General features: G+C 52.9%; 5 protein-coding genes across 5 annotated transcripts; 2 read left to right on the forward strand and 3 right to left on the reverse strand.

Moving 5' to 3' along the window:
* Positions 1 to 412: 412 nt before the first annotated feature.
* J4E90_010733 (uncharacterized protein) lies at positions 413 to 1,570 on the reverse strand (the record flags this gene model as incomplete). The annotated part of the gene is made up of 2 exons (XM_051440245.1): positions 413 to 433; positions 488 to 1,570. 2 exons carry the CDS (start codon positions 1,568 to 1,570, stop codon positions 413 to 415), a joined length of 1,104 nt encoding a protein of 367 aa, XP_051285889.1.
* A 668-nt stretch (positions 1,571 to 2,238) lies between these two features.
* Positions 2,239 to 3,777, forward strand: J4E90_010734 (uncharacterized protein; the record flags this gene model as incomplete). Its single annotated transcript, XM_051440246.1, has 1 exon — positions 2,239 to 3,777. One exon carries the CDS (start codon positions 2,239 to 2,241, stop codon positions 3,775 to 3,777), a length of 1,539 nt encoding a protein of 512 aa, XP_051285890.1.
* Positions 3,778 to 4,109: 332 nt separating this feature from the next.
* On the forward strand, positions 4,110 to 5,258 carry J4E90_010735 (uncharacterized protein; the record flags this gene model as incomplete). The annotated part of the gene is made up of 2 exons (XM_051440247.1): positions 4,110 to 4,115; positions 4,152 to 5,258. 2 exons carry the CDS (start codon positions 4,110 to 4,112, stop codon positions 5,256 to 5,258), a joined length of 1,113 nt encoding a protein of 370 aa, XP_051285891.1.
* A 3,543-nt stretch (positions 5,259 to 8,801) lies between these two features.
* On the reverse strand, positions 8,802 to 9,795 carry J4E90_010736 (uncharacterized protein; the record flags this gene model as incomplete). The annotated part of the gene is made up of 6 exons (XM_051440248.1): positions 8,802 to 8,890; positions 8,940 to 9,177; positions 9,237 to 9,388; positions 9,456 to 9,604; positions 9,687 to 9,727; positions 9,787 to 9,795. 6 exons carry the CDS (start codon positions 9,793 to 9,795, stop codon positions 8,802 to 8,804), a joined length of 678 nt encoding a protein of 225 aa, XP_051285892.1.
* A 657-nt stretch (positions 9,796 to 10,452) lies between these two features.
* On the reverse strand, positions 10,453 to 14,095 carry J4E90_010737 (uncharacterized protein; the record flags this gene model as incomplete). Its single annotated transcript, XM_051440249.1, has 4 exons — positions 10,453 to 10,529; positions 10,586 to 10,714; positions 10,765 to 11,371; positions 11,996 to 14,095. 4 exons carry the CDS (start codon positions 14,093 to 14,095, stop codon positions 10,453 to 10,455), a joined length of 2,913 nt encoding a protein of 970 aa, XP_051285893.1.
* Positions 14,096 to 14,519: the final 424 nt, after the last annotated feature.

Genomic DNA, 14,519 nt, shown 5'->3' on the forward strand with positions numbered 1-14,519 from the left:
TCTCTTGATTAGGCATGTTAGATCCAAAGATGGGCGTAGCGTGATTGCGCCTGGTCGTCACGCAAGACCCGCATCTGCCACTGGCCTATTGGAACGAAGCGTGCTCCGCAGCCCACATAGTCGAGGCTAAACGCTTGGAAACATCTTGGATATATGGATACTCATTCATGCCGCAATGCTGATCGCTCAGTAACTCAAAATGTTGCAGTAGAAACTTTCGTAATCCAATTCAAAGATAATGCTGGTATATCTCTTGCCAGCAAGCCTTCTATACCCCTAATACATGACTATTTTCGTACATGCAATGCTCATGATATCAACAGTGTGGCAGTCGGAAACCCCCTCTCAAACGCCGCCCAAGACCGCCAAAGGAAGCAGTCTGCAAATAGATTGTACATCGCCTCGGGTCTTCTTACTCGTTGTAGTGGTACACCTAAGACCAATGTTAGCAAGCAATGTCTGTGTGACAGGACGGAAAATGACTTACAAGGTAGTTTGGCAGTCCAAAACTTTCCCAGTTCAGCCGGTTTGCCATCTTGGCGAAACCTTCCGTCTCAATGAGGTTGTAAAAGGCAAACGGTGGGAACATGGCGCCGTCTCGGTGTACCTCCGCCTTGACGAGCAAAGTAGCGCCGCCGACTCCGTCGAGCTTGATCTTTGCCTTGGGATCCGCCGATGTGTCGTGCATCTTAGCCATGAGGCTACGGTATGTAGCCATCTCGGCGTAGCCTTCGAGCAGAATGTCGTCCTTGCCCATCTTAGCAGCAAGGTCCTTGGCTGTGGGGCTGTCGATCCAGTTGTTGAAGTCGTATTCCCGAATGTCCATGCTCTTCTTATCTTCATTGTAGTATCTCTGGAAGCAGTTAGGGACGATGATGGGCACGTCGTAATCGGCCAGATCCTGGATCAGAGTGGGTGGTGTCTCGACGATGTCTGCGTCCATCCAAAGGACCCACGAGGTTGTGGGACCTAGCGTTGTGAACAGGAGCGAATTGCGCGCCTTGGCCATGGCTGCGCGTCGCGCCTTCTGATTCTCCATCTTGTGACGCTCGGCTTCGGTTTGCGACTGGAGGGGGGACTCGGTGTCCTGGCGGAGGATGGTAATGGCGGAGAAGCGATTCTTCTTGGATCCAGTTTGCGTCTTGGTGACTTGCGCCTGTAGCGCTGCGTATGCGGCATTGCCCTCTTTTGTCTTTGGTATTATGAAGCCCAGGGAGATGAGGTTGTGTGGGTAGTTGAGCTTGAGCAGGTTGTCCCAGTATTCTTGGTAGAACTTGGCCAATGGGGTGAGGATAAGGACCGTCTCCTCGTTTTCGATTGGCGTGCGCGTGTTGGTCACGTTGTTCATATAGTAATGTACGACGGGCGGCGCGGCCTGTGGAGCATTCGCCTTGGACTTGCGGAACGGTAGCGAGGGTGGCGAGAGGGGGTTCGAGGCTACCTCTCCCCCTCCTTTTCTGGTAATGGATGGCACATCGGTCCCAGAGAAGAAGAAGACGAAGAAGCCGATGCAGAGGATGCCCGCGAGGATTATGGTGATCGGATTCGAGCGTCGAAACGAGCGTGACATGGTGGGTGGACGATTAGGAAGGAAGGCGAACCGCGGCTGCCAAATGGGAGGGGTCTATGAAGGGCGCATCAGAAGCAGAGGCAGGCGGTGGTGATGGTGCGGGCGTGGGTCGGCGCAAGGAGGTGTGTGCGAGACGTGGCCTGGTCGGCGCTCCAAAAAGTGTCAAGGGCGTGTGCAGGCGCCCGAGTGGATGGCAAGCGTCCGGAGGGCTTCCAGGGAGTATAGACGCGTCGGTTGACAGGCTCAATGCTCGGGCTGGCAGGTGACAGGAGTGCTTGCCATGCTACCACGCCCGTTGTCGCGAGATGCGGCTCTGCTTACGTACGCATCTCGTCTCCAGGCCCTGCAGGCATCTCGGGTAGTGCGATCTGCTAGCTGCGGATGGTGCGTCATGACCACCTGTGCCTGCATCTTCAACACCACGTCCATGCTTCACTATGGTCAATTGAGCTTCGACAAATGCCTCTACTGGTTGCGCGACAATGGCCACTCTTGAGGCGCGCCGCTGCCGCCGCTCGTCCCCTGCGCTGTCCCTCAGTCATACCGAATAGACGCGCAAACTTCGATCAATTCAGAGCATATCACGCGCCCGTTCATCGGCACTGTGGCATAATTGTACCACCTTCTGTGGATTCCCATGTAAGTAGAATGCTACAGACCGCTGCCACATGCTAATATGTCTCCAGCCACACGATCTTGTTAAGCACATCGCTCCTCCACCACTGGACGTCGCCCGTCAAAGGACCTTCTGTGTCTTCTTCGTCACGCCTTCGTATGCGCACTATTTGCTGGACGATGACGCTTTCCTCCGCAACGCTCTTCTGCGCGCTTACGAAAATGCGGCCGACATACCGGACCTACACATAGATGCACTGTGTGCTGTCGTAGACAAACTCCCCGTCAGCAGGGTAGGGGAGAAGAACCCTACTCAGCCGCCTCTTGCTGGCGCCGGGTTCGAAGGAATATCCTACGCGATTCTTCCGTCCGATACTTCTGTACCGTCCCAAGAACTATCGCCATTGGACAAGAGCGCTATCGATTTCATATTTGCCGAGCACAATGTTAAGGACACCGTCTACCGCGACACTTTGCGGTTGCCTCTTGCGAATACTGTCTTCCAGACAGGTACGCCATCCACCATGATCCTATCGACTTGGACCCTGGATGCGAATCGTCAAATGACCCCTGTATCCAAGACCAACGTTTCTCATCATGGAATCCGCTTAGTCAAGCAACAGAAAGACTCTACTCCCGCTCTCCACGTTCCGTTAATTCCACTCACAATGCCCCGCACAGTCAACGGCTGCATGGGCAACATCATCCGCAGGGTTATCGGGCCTGGTGGTAAATCTCTACAGGCCTCGTCGGAACTTGAAAATGTTGTTCCCAGATTCTTCAAATCGCGAGGACAGCCTGCGCAAGCGACTGTAGCTTGGGCATTAGTGATACCCGATGAGCTGAGGGCCATCATTGCCGCTCGAACAGATGAAATCCTCTCTGGCTTGCCAACAGACAATCAGAGTTCGGTCTCCGAGCATACAAATGCATGGGAGCGTCTATGGCGCAGCGATCCCCCTCTCTATAACACGCTGGTGTCGCAAGCACTTACTGAAGGAGCACGTCTCCATCGAGTCTTGAGTGGTGGAGGCGGATGGGGGAAGAAAGCTGGCTTGTTATCGTTGGATCCTGCAGCGGCCAGTCCAGCGGCAGACCCACCAAAGGATGACGATTTTCTCAGCATGATCAGTGATCCCCAAAACTTTGAGTCAACTCTTACGCCCGTGGTGCGAGACGGTGACTCGATACAGTTCTTCATCTCTCCGAAATCAGATCTCGAACAGTTGGCTCAAAAGTCCGGTCGCAGAGGGATGATCAGATGGGCTGCATTTGGGAAAAAGATTAATTGGGGCTGGGAGGTGGGCACAATTCCTAGCACTGTGGACTCGATACCCGGGGCGTTGTCGCAAGACAGTCAGACCAAAGGAGACAAGATATTGTGTCTTCCTGGCTTTGGTGCACTGAGTGAAGGAGCGATGACGCTTACACAGCACTCTCGGGTAGACGAAGGCATGCTCCACAGCGTCACTACTACGGTCGATGTTCCCTTTTCTCGTTTCCGGACGATACGTAAGAATGGAGCTACGCCTGATGACAAGAACGAGGACGAGGACGTAGGTGAGCCTGATGTGGACTCGACCTTCCCATGAATGTGTTCTGATAGCCCAGGTAGTCAAAACATGAGCCAAATACACCGAAATCTGTGCCATCCATTCATACGCAGGTGCCGACTCACAATCTGTCAACTCTGAAAGTAGCCAGCACGTCTCCATCTCAGCAAGAAGAGCAATCGCGGACCCCTCCAAGACTAACAGTAGCGGAACTGGTTCGCAAGCTCAAGATAGAAGGCCAACCTACTTCCGGTCGGCTCCGTGTTCGGACAGCGAACGCAATATCGCGCAGATTCGAGTCGCTCTTCGATAAACAGAAGACGAAGTATATAGCTGTCATGTCAGGAATTCGACATCGGCACTGTCTATTGATGGCTGTGAGGTTCAGGACGCTTATGGTTGATGCAGCGGAGCTGATGGAAGAGGCTGATTCCGTCTTGGACGACATCAATCGCAAACTTGTGAGAAGGATTCCAGCTAAGGAGAGAGAGAGGTCAAAGGAGGAGAGGCTAGAGAGGAACGCAGAGAAGAGGGAGAAGAAGAGGGCACAAAAGGCTGAAAGAGCGGCACAGAAAGAAAATCGTGCCAGAAAAAAGGACAAGACGAACGCGATATCGCCTACAGCGACGGGTGCGCCAATCCGCAAGTTTACCTCCTACGGAATGTCTACAGCGGTCGAGATCAACGAGAAACTCAAACCTGCGGTCTCTGAAGTCTCCCGCCTGACGGAAGAGGCGAGAGCTATCATGGCTGCAATTCAACACACCAAACCACACATCCGCAGAATGCCTGTCTCAAAACTAGCAACAGCCCAAGCCTTCAACCAAACACTAGGATACGCCGTTCAAGACATCCTCCGTCTGACGGAGGAAGCACGTACCATAATGACTACCATCCAGCAACGCAAACAACAACACCAACGGCAACGCACCCAGCAAACGCAATGGCGACACCTGCGCCGATGGGGCCGCGACACTACAATTGTATCTTTGAAGCCCGACACCTCACCCAAAGTCCTCCTAGACACGGCATACAAAGCGCGCCGGACATCGATATCCATGATGCGAGCCTTCAAGAAGCGCGTCAGGAGTATCAAAGCTCTCATCCGGCAGCGTAAACATGACCTTCGCAAATTGATCAACGCCAATTCGCGCACCGTGCAAGACCGGCGGCGCAGGCGCATCCGACGCGTCAGTCAGCCTGTGCACGTTGTACGCTACCCATCTGGACGCCGGGCGGTGCGGAATCAGACTGTCCCTGCGTTGCAGAAAGGTAAACGGTTTGCGAGGTTTAGGACGGTTATGCAACGGCAGCCGGGATTTAGAACGGTGACGCAGCAACGGCAGTCGGTGATGGAAGAGAGGAAGCAGAAGAGGGATGAACTTACGGCTACGGTAGCGTCGTGGCTTGGTGGTGGGGGGAGTTCTGGTGGCGATAAAAGCGGGAATGGGTCGTTGCTTGCTACGGCGGAGAAAGATGAAGAAAGGGACGGGAGGGGTGGACGGAGGAGGCGGAGGTGATGGGGTGGTGTGTAGTATCGAGGAAGATCGCAGGTATTGTTTAGAAAAGTCGGTATATGTACGATTTCAGGAGATGAAAGGGCAGGTGATAGCAATGCTCAAGGTGTATATCCATCCTTGGTGTCCCAGCTGACTACATGTAGAGGTGCCCAAAGGCGACGGAACTTATACGCATCATCTCGTCTCATATCACTTTGGTTCATTTTACAAGCGCCGATCAGGTATAAATACTGTTCTAGGTTCGCTCAGCATCCTCTTCTCATACAAAAGCATTCTGTATTCTTAAAACAAAATTTCCAGAAAGCATTTCCATGACCGCTGGCTGTCGAAAAACAAAAGAGAAGGCGGTACTGATGATGTCCTCCCGCCTTCCAAATTCTCCAGAGATCTACATGCGAAGAGGCCATGCTGTTCTCAAGTCAAAAGCTGCCACTCATACTGATATGTCTCCCCAGTGGGCTTTTCAAATATCCTGATGAGAAGATCATGGTTGCGCAGCCAGAAAACAACAAAACACTCTAGACAACTACCTCATGGTCGTCCGTCGAGCTCTCCTCTCTACTCAGGCCTCATTCATACACCAACACTCCTTCCTCATTGTTCTACAAAAGAATGCAAATAAACTACCGATGTTTCGCAAAAATTCCACTTTCCGGCACAATGACCAGTCCTGGCTGTTCAAAAACGCTCAGGCCGTTCCGATGTGTTTCTGCTCTCCCGATCTTCAAAACACCGACACACGGTTGTTATGATTTCTTCGGGTCGAAAGCTGGCATAGTCGTTATTGTGTTCGGTATTTCCAGAATATTCGCATGCATGTTACATGGTTGCGCAGCCACAAACAGAGCGACCAAATATCGATGGCGGGCTTCCGACCAGCCTTTCCTCTGCTCAGCCTTCTCTCCTTTATACCAACATGCCTTCCTCATTTTCCCGAAAAGACGGATGGTTCCTCTCATGTCCTTCAAAACCATGAATTTCCACGGTTATGACCAGTTTTGGTTGTCCAAAAAGAAATACAACGTAGATATGTGTTTCTGCACTTCCGGTCTTCAAACATATGCGCTGCTGCACTATGTTTTCTCGAGCCAGCACCTGCCATTGATACACCCTTATTAGTTTTTCTGCTGGACTATCCAAACTCCAACATCAGCGTCGCATGGCTGCGCAGTCAAAAAGACAGCCTCATGATCGATGGCGATCCTCTGTCGCGCCTCGTCTTGTTCAATAAAATCCGACCCCTATACGTTTCTATATCTGCATCTCGTGCTCTTTTACTCGACTGAAACACGTTCAAAGGCGATTGATGTCTGCCTCTCCGGCCTTTGCGAGACTTGGGCATTTCTTCAAAAGTACCGTTGACTATGCGAATGGAGTTCTGAAAGGGGCACAAACTCCAATGTATGAGTCTGGAGCTCAGAGCGTCGAAACGCATGATCGCCAGAACTGACTTGTCAAAAGTTTATACCAGAAGACCATGGTGTCTGTGTCTTCTGTGCGATGCTGCATACACGCTTTCTGACCTGCCCTCCTCGAGGGGTATAAAAACACAGTGGGCCTCTTCGCCAGTCCTTTCTCCCCCATCATGTCTTCTATGACTTTTCCAAAAACAAGGAACTCTCATTGGATGTAACCGAAACATACAATTTCTCAATGCATGTCCAGTGCGCGGGCATCCGGCACACAAGCATGCAGCGCGTATTGTCCAAAACACGCAGAAGCCTGGGATGACCCAAAGTCGTTGGCGTAGCGACTTACTTGGTTTCGAGGAATTGTGTAGACTCAAAACTGTAACCACGAAAGTCATGTCTGACTGGAGGACTATAAAACATTGTCTACTTCCTCTCCGGCTTGCTTCTCTTCACACCTTTCTACAACGTTTTTTTTTTTTCCAAAATTACCGGACTATTGACATATGGTTGTGGAACCCAAAAACCAAGATGACAAGACAATGGCTGTCGTCTCCTCCGAGTCTCAAAACGGTCAACTTGCTCTGCAATGGTCTCCGCCTTCTTTCCTCCTCAAAATGTCCAACACAGCCCCCATGCGAGTCTCCTGCCCTCGAAAGACACACCAAAGACCAAACAAAGCGCTAGCCGCAACGCCGTATGAAAGACTCTTCTATCCATCTTCAACATTCTACTATCCAACTTCTCCGGAATATTCTTGGAATACCAAAAAATTCCTATCGCCAACCTATGAACAAAAGTTTACGACAAAAAGGGAATGTGTGTTCTGCGCGACTTCCAAAGCTACTCAAAACAGTTGTCGGCTCCTGAGATGTGTGGACGAAGTCTGCTTTCAAAAACCAAAGACGGCATCACGATGGTTCTGTGCCTGTTCCGTCAAAAAAAAAGCAACAAAACAGATGAATGTCTGAGAAGCTCTGCTATGCCAAAAACCGCTAAATCACAAATTCATGAGTTTGAGACAAAGAGCAGCTCCAAACCTTAAAGTATCAACGCACATGTGTAAGAAAAGCACGAAGAAGCGGCATATAAAAGCCTCTGGATCTTGCCTGAGACTGCTCCTCTTCTTCTTAACACCAGAACGCTTCATTCTCCTACTCTTTTACCAAAAGGGGAAACCGCCAGTGACATGCAGTGAGAGTGAGAGAACTTTCCAAAAACAATGTCCCGCAAGAAATATGTCCGGCGGACAGCCCCTCTGTCACCATCTTACGAGCGCGCCTCGAGCCTGTCGCTGCTATTCTCGATGATGATGATGATGATGATCATCATCATCACTCACACTCTCTTCTACTCTGCGTTGAGAAGTCATATAGCTGCAATATGCCATTCCATCGATCTGAGAACCTGAACTTGGGTCCATGCACTAAGACGTGTTAGTATTGGCTTCGAGACGCGTCAGTAGAAGTGTGGGAAGCTGCCGTGCCGATGAGGACTGATTGCACATGTGTCCCCGATTTGATCTGGGCTTTCAGTACTTCTGTAGCGATGCGCAGTACTGTGTTCTTGTTGAGCAATCGTGGTCGGCCTGTGGAAAGCCAGCCTATATGTATGTCATGAAGTTGTGAGTCGTGTAGCAAGTAGCCAGCAATTCTTGTTCGTACTTCCTTTCGGCGTCTCAACCGTAGAAATCATCACCACGCACCCATTACCCCTCAAGTCCGCACACACAAAGGCACAAACCAAGAATTAAGTAATCTCATTTCTCGCCCATGCATATCCACCTATAATAAGCCTGTAACCCTCCCAGCGCCAATCAATATCAAAAGAAGTTGCCATGTATGCATAGCCACCCAGCTTTTGCCCTTTGTAAAACTCCGAGGCTCATGAAGAACGAGAAAACAGGAACAGAAACACGGGGTGATAATATTCGTTCGACGTTGTCCAGGCACTCGAGACATGGACCGCACGATCCCTCCGCTACGAGGATGAAGCAAGCGAGCGTGATGCTGCTACGTTTCTCGAGCATGAGGATGCTGGAAAGGATCGTGGACGTGCGAACGAGATATCGTGTTGTGTTGGTCACTCAGGGTCGAGAATCGACGCAAGACAGAACCTCTGATGGTGAAACAACCTATAAATCGACTTTCGAGGACGTGAAGTCCCAGAGCATCTTGACTAGGGAATCGGGTAGGGTGTAGAGGTCGACGTGGAACTCACCATCTATCATTTGTTAGCATGTGCCTTGCAATGGGAGATGATGGAAACCTACTCTCGACGTCATTCTTAGTGTACGTCTCGCTGGTCTTGTTGTCGTGGACCAAGGTGACGACGTGCAGCAGGTCATCCTCACCCAGCTTCTGCAGTCCATCGGCCAGCTTCTCCATGTCTACGTTCTTGTCTCTCCGGCCCTTCTTCTTGGCGGCGTCCTTGTTGCGCATGCCGTTGGCCTCGGCGGGACCAGACTCGGCGAGGAGGGCTAGGAGCTCAGGCTTGGGGTTGCGGAAAGTCTGCAATGGCGGGTTAGCAATGTTCTGGCTGATGAACAGCACGCGTATGTGGTACTTACAACTTGGTGCTTGGCCTCATAACGCTCCGACTGGAAGTTGAGGTCGTGCTCTAGGGTGTGGTCGCCGCCCTTGCCAACAGCGGACAAGACAATGCTCATGTCGAACTCACCCCAACCCTTCTCATCGATGCGGAACGGCGGCTTCTTGATGACTTTTGGCATGTTAGTGGGAATGCTTGCTGACGGCATACTGCTGAGCGCAGTGTCGGGCGCACTTACTGTGCTTGTTCTTCTCGAATGAAGGATGCAGGTTGTAGACGGCCTTCTCGAAGACGCTGGGCATGACCTCGTTGCCCTGGTCGTCCAGCAGCCAGACCTCTATGCTCCATGATCGCATGGGGTATCCCTCAACGGGCGAAGGCTCCGCGCTGTGAATGTGTATTAGCGGCTGGCGACGTGTAGACGCGTGAGATGGGCAAGCGCATGCGATTGCGCGCGGATTGTACGTACATGGGCTTCTGGTGAGTGATGAGCTTGACCCATCGCTTGACCTGCGCGGTTATTAGCATTTGCGCGATGGTTTTGAGGGCATGTCCAAGCCGCAACTTACGTCAGGCATCTTGTCTGATTTGCGCCGCGAGGACTGCGTAGACGGGCTGCTGCGAGCGTGATTGGTTCCGGCCTGGCTGAAGAATATCTACGCGAGGTATGTAGAGGCGGTTCACGTTGGGCGCGGTCTGGCGTGTCGGTCTCTTGCGACAAAGCCGGGGCGCGTGTAGTAAAGGCGTGGCTGGTCTCGGGTCGCGAGCTCTGATTTGGCGAGTTAACTGAGAGATGGTCGCGGGGCGGCGGAGACGGAGACTAGTTGCGCTGGCTTGGCGCAAACCATCAAGCTGTAAGAAAAGCTGCACGAGCACGGAAGCCTGCCTGACAGGGGACTAGCCCTCTGCCAGGTGAGAGACGTGATACGGCATCGGCACACGTTTGCATTGCAGGTGAGGCTGCACGCTATGCAGGGTCAATTTCGCGATTTCTTGAAAGTAAAGCCATCACTACCAAGTCGACGCATTTCGTGCCATCAGGTCTTGCATGGGGGGACGCCGTTGACTACAGTAGTCGGGCCATTTAGTTACTATCTAGTTATGTGCAGGGTGTGGGTAATCTCTTCTACCACCATCATATCATGCCGTCCCAAGTCCTCATTCACTGTTCGTGCAATCCAGCTTTTCGTATCTCATCTCATCTCATCCTCCAAGCAGTTATTATCTGGCTGCCTTTACTGCTCCGACTTGCCGAAAAGCGCCTCGTTCTCTTGCTGGGCCTTGATGAAGGCCTCCTTGAACTGGTTGGCATCTGACAGATAGAGTTAGTGCTCCGCTGCGCGGTTTTATTGATCTCCTTGGACTCACTCTCGCTGTTGGCGAAACGGATGGCCAGGGTCTGAGCCTCGGGCTCGCCCTCGCTGACATCGGCGGCGGCGTTCCAGACCCAGCTGCGGTCGCTGCCGACGTTGGGCGACAGCTTCATGTCGGGAACAACTATGCAATTCTCAGTATCCGCTTTCATGTCCGCCTTCCATGTATCATACCGTAGTGGTTGGCGCAGACCTTGAGGGTCTTGTCACGGCGCATGACGAGACGGGTCTTGCCATTCTCCTTGTGCTTCAGTAACCGGACGTCACCAGTGCCGCGCTCCTTCCACTCCCGCGATTCCCTGTCGAACTTGAACAGCTTGGCGCGCATCTTGAACACTTGCTCCTCGAGCTCCTCGTTGGTCTTGGTGTCGACCTTCTCGGTGAGGTGCACGACGGGCTGGAAGTCGACATCGGGCTCTTCGTTCTCGGGGTCCTCGTCCTGTCGCCTTGTCAGTACATCCTCGAAAGCACCGTAGCACACACGCACCTCGCCCTTGGGCTTGGAAGCACCTGATGGCTCGTCGACATCGTCGGCCTCCTCCTTCTTGACCTTTGCGGGGCCGCCACCGAACATGGAGAAGACGTTGTCCTTTACTGCGGCCGCTGCCTCTGTCGCCTTCTCTGTGATGGGCTTGTCATCCTTGCTCTCTGTGGTGGTCTCGGGCTTGTCAGACGCCTTGTCGGTGGTGACCTTTGCGGTCTCGTCCTGAACAAGAGTCGCCGCAGGGTTGGCGATCTGCTCGGCGGCGGGGTCGGGCTTGGCTGCTTCAGACATCTTTTTCTATGAATGCGGAGTATTCGGGTCTGTGCGTAATAAGAAGAGAGCTGCGTTTGTGGGCGAGATGTAGTGTGTTTGTGGGTTCTTGTGTCAACAACTGCCTGGAAATTGGGAAGTGGGATGCCCCTCCAGAACGCGCTTTACCCGGTTCGGTTCAGGGGACGTGCCCGCCCAACGCGCCTTCACACCTGACGCAACGTGCACCCAACTAGTTCGTCCTACATGATGAGTCAAGGCGTAACTATGACAGTACGGAGCCAAGGACATGTGCGCATCTACAAGCTGCTGTAGATGCATCGTGGTATGAGATGAATTTGACAAGTCCTATAACTCCCAAGTTGTCCTACTGTCCACACCAGGTCCCAGGGGTATATCACTGCACCCTTGTGTCTGCCCTCCTGTCCGTATACGCCGCATAATCAAAACAAGACAGTGCAGAAAGTCACATGAGATCCTCCACTGCGTGCCGCCTTCCCATGTTCCCTAGACCGCCCCTCCCACCTTTGCACATGCCCAACTCTGCCCCTCACCGCCTTCCTTTGCAGACAGTCCCGCCGCCGTCTCCATCTTGCACCTCACGCGAAGAGCATTCATCCTGGCCCTTTGCATCGCTGACGATGTCCGCACCGGTGCCGTCACCTTTCGCAACCCCATCCACGTAGCATCCGGTATCTGTCTTGCCCGATGAGCCTTCATCTCCAGTTGATGCTTAGTCTCCTGAAGTTGCTTGGAAGCGTAGAGATCAAACCCGGCCATGTATTCTTGCAGGTGCTGTGCAGCTACAGCAGAGACGTTGCGAAGGGTGTTTTGTGTATCCAATATGTTGGACATGGTGGTGTCGAGAAGTTGATCTAGCGTCGACTTGTTGTGTCCAAGCATCACCTCGAAGGATTGCCGCAAGAGAGGCTTTGAATGTGTGGCAATGCTGACATTGAACTTATCGAATCGATACTGCTGATCCAGGTCGACAATGTACTCGCCAGTGGTGGTCCGGTTGTAATGTGCTGGAACCTCTTGAGAGTGGCGAGAAACTTGAACCTGAAGTTGGGGTTTCTTCCGGTTCGAATTGAAGGATTTGGAAGGACGGAGTACAAACTGATGGTCTCCGGTGATCTGGATTTCGAAACCTCCAGCCTGACTGTTCTTCGCCTTTGGCCTCTGGGTAGCCTGCTTTGGCTGGGACGGTACGACAGTGAGGCCTCGAGCTTCGTGTACAAGGCTCGAGCGACATGAATCCGGGTAGCGAGCCGCAGTTGGAGACATTGACGCTACGGGCGTGATCGTTGTGGTGTTGCTTTGAATCTCTGAAACGGCTGGTGACACTGACCGCCCTTGGGACACTTTTTGGTACAGCATAGGGGTATAAGCCGCACCCATGAGAAGCGCGGGGATGAGGGCGAAGAGGACGAAAGCAGATGCTAGCAACTTTGCAGTTGGCCATGGTGAGCCCGTCTTCTTCGTAGACGTCTTGGTCTTGTCACTAAACCACGATTTGCGGGCTGTCGAGGCAGCCTTCGTGCCCCGTGCCTTCGCTAGATGAGGACTAATGAGTGCAAGATGGCGATTGAGCTGCGATGGCTCGAGTTGGTCGAACTGGTGGATATCGAGGGGCAGTACCTCCTTCAGCTCGTAATCAGTGTTCGGGTTGTCTCGCCCTTCTACGCATACCCGTAACGTCGTAGTGTTCTCATCAACGGAAGATCCAGCTCCGAAAGGATTGGTCTCAGCAAGTTCGATGCATGGGATTGTCTCGCGTTCGAATACTTCCTTGGCAGATGCAAGATCTTGTTTGTCAGCAGTGCTATCAAGGACGCTTGGGTGACAGAGGACCACAAGGTCTGGTCGATCTGAAGAGTGAGCAGACAGGCCGGAGCCGAACATGAGCTGTCGTCCATCTTCCATGATGGCGAGAACGTGCCTCTTCTCGCGCGACTTATGAATCTCCATTTTGGCACAACGATCAGCGTGCGGGACGGGGGCATAAGGCTCGATGTGACCGCGGACCATAACCGACTTCGAGGCGCTAGGGTAGGCAGCGAGCGCTGCGCAGATCTTAGAGGTGATAGTGCCCTCTGCCCATTTTCCACTACCAATATACAGTATTCGGTATGCGTCTGGGGTGGCGAGAGGGTCCTTGGACAAGGCTGCCTTGACCGACAATCTAATCTCTTTGCAGCCATAACGGTCGAACACCGGTGGTAGCTCGTCCGTATAACCTGCCGAGCTCTTGATGACGCTGCTTCCAAGGGTTACATCAGAACTGCCCGTGTCCTGCTCTTGGAGCACGAAATGCCTTGAGCTCATGCTCCCACTCAGGTATGGCGGAACCTCTGTCAAAGAGGAGTCTTCCCCAGATAGTATAGGGTGTACGTGGGGTTGCTGCTCTTGGGATTCGCCGTGCGAAGAGTATGTGCTATCTTGTAAGTGGTGCTCGCCGGCTTCGTATTCGACGTCGTCATCACTGAAATCGTCAGACGTGTCGTCGGGCGTGGGACCGTCGGTGGACGCGATCGACTCGGTGTGGGCTTCGTCATCGGACATGTCCATGACGCCGTCGCCGAGCAGGTCATAACTGCTGTCGTCGAGAGAGCTGCCCGCCTCTTCTGGGGCTCGGCGCTGAGTCGACCTCATCATGAGCGTTTCAAGATCAAGCTTAGTGAGCGAGTGGGCCACCTGCACAGGGGGGAACTTGAGATCCTGAGAGGAGTTAGGCTCGCTGGAAGACATGTCAGCCTGTTTTCATGCGAAATCCAGTGTGACCAGAAGTTCAAAGCGATCCGAGTGTGGTGGAAGGAGAGAGGGGGGAACGGTCAAGGTGAGGTTGTGGTGGGCACCAGGTGGACGCTGCCTAACTAGCTGCGGGCGAGGCGCGTATGGGGGCCTTCGGGAGGAAGTGGGGACCAGCGGGAGCAGGTGACAGCACATACCAGATTGCACACTGATAGCCTGATAAGTGAAGTGCAGGACTATCGAAATGCTGTCAGTGAATGCGAGCGACGAGCGACTGTTCAAACTGCTGCGAGTTGTGGTGACGACAAGGGTGCTGATGGACGGTCGAGCTTAGGTGGGATGCGAATGGGGGTAACCCCGCATAGTCTCGTAGTAAGCGATAAGATACGGAACATAGTTCACATGGCCAAAGCAGGCCACC

The sequence above is a fragment of the Alternaria incomplexa genome (genome assembly GCF_024043165.1).
Source record: "Alternaria incomplexa strain BMP 0042 chromosome Unknown scaffold_26, whole genome shotgun sequence".
Classification (NCBI taxonomy): Eukaryota; Fungi; Ascomycota; class Dothideomycetes; order Pleosporales; family Pleosporaceae; genus Alternaria; species Alternaria incomplexa.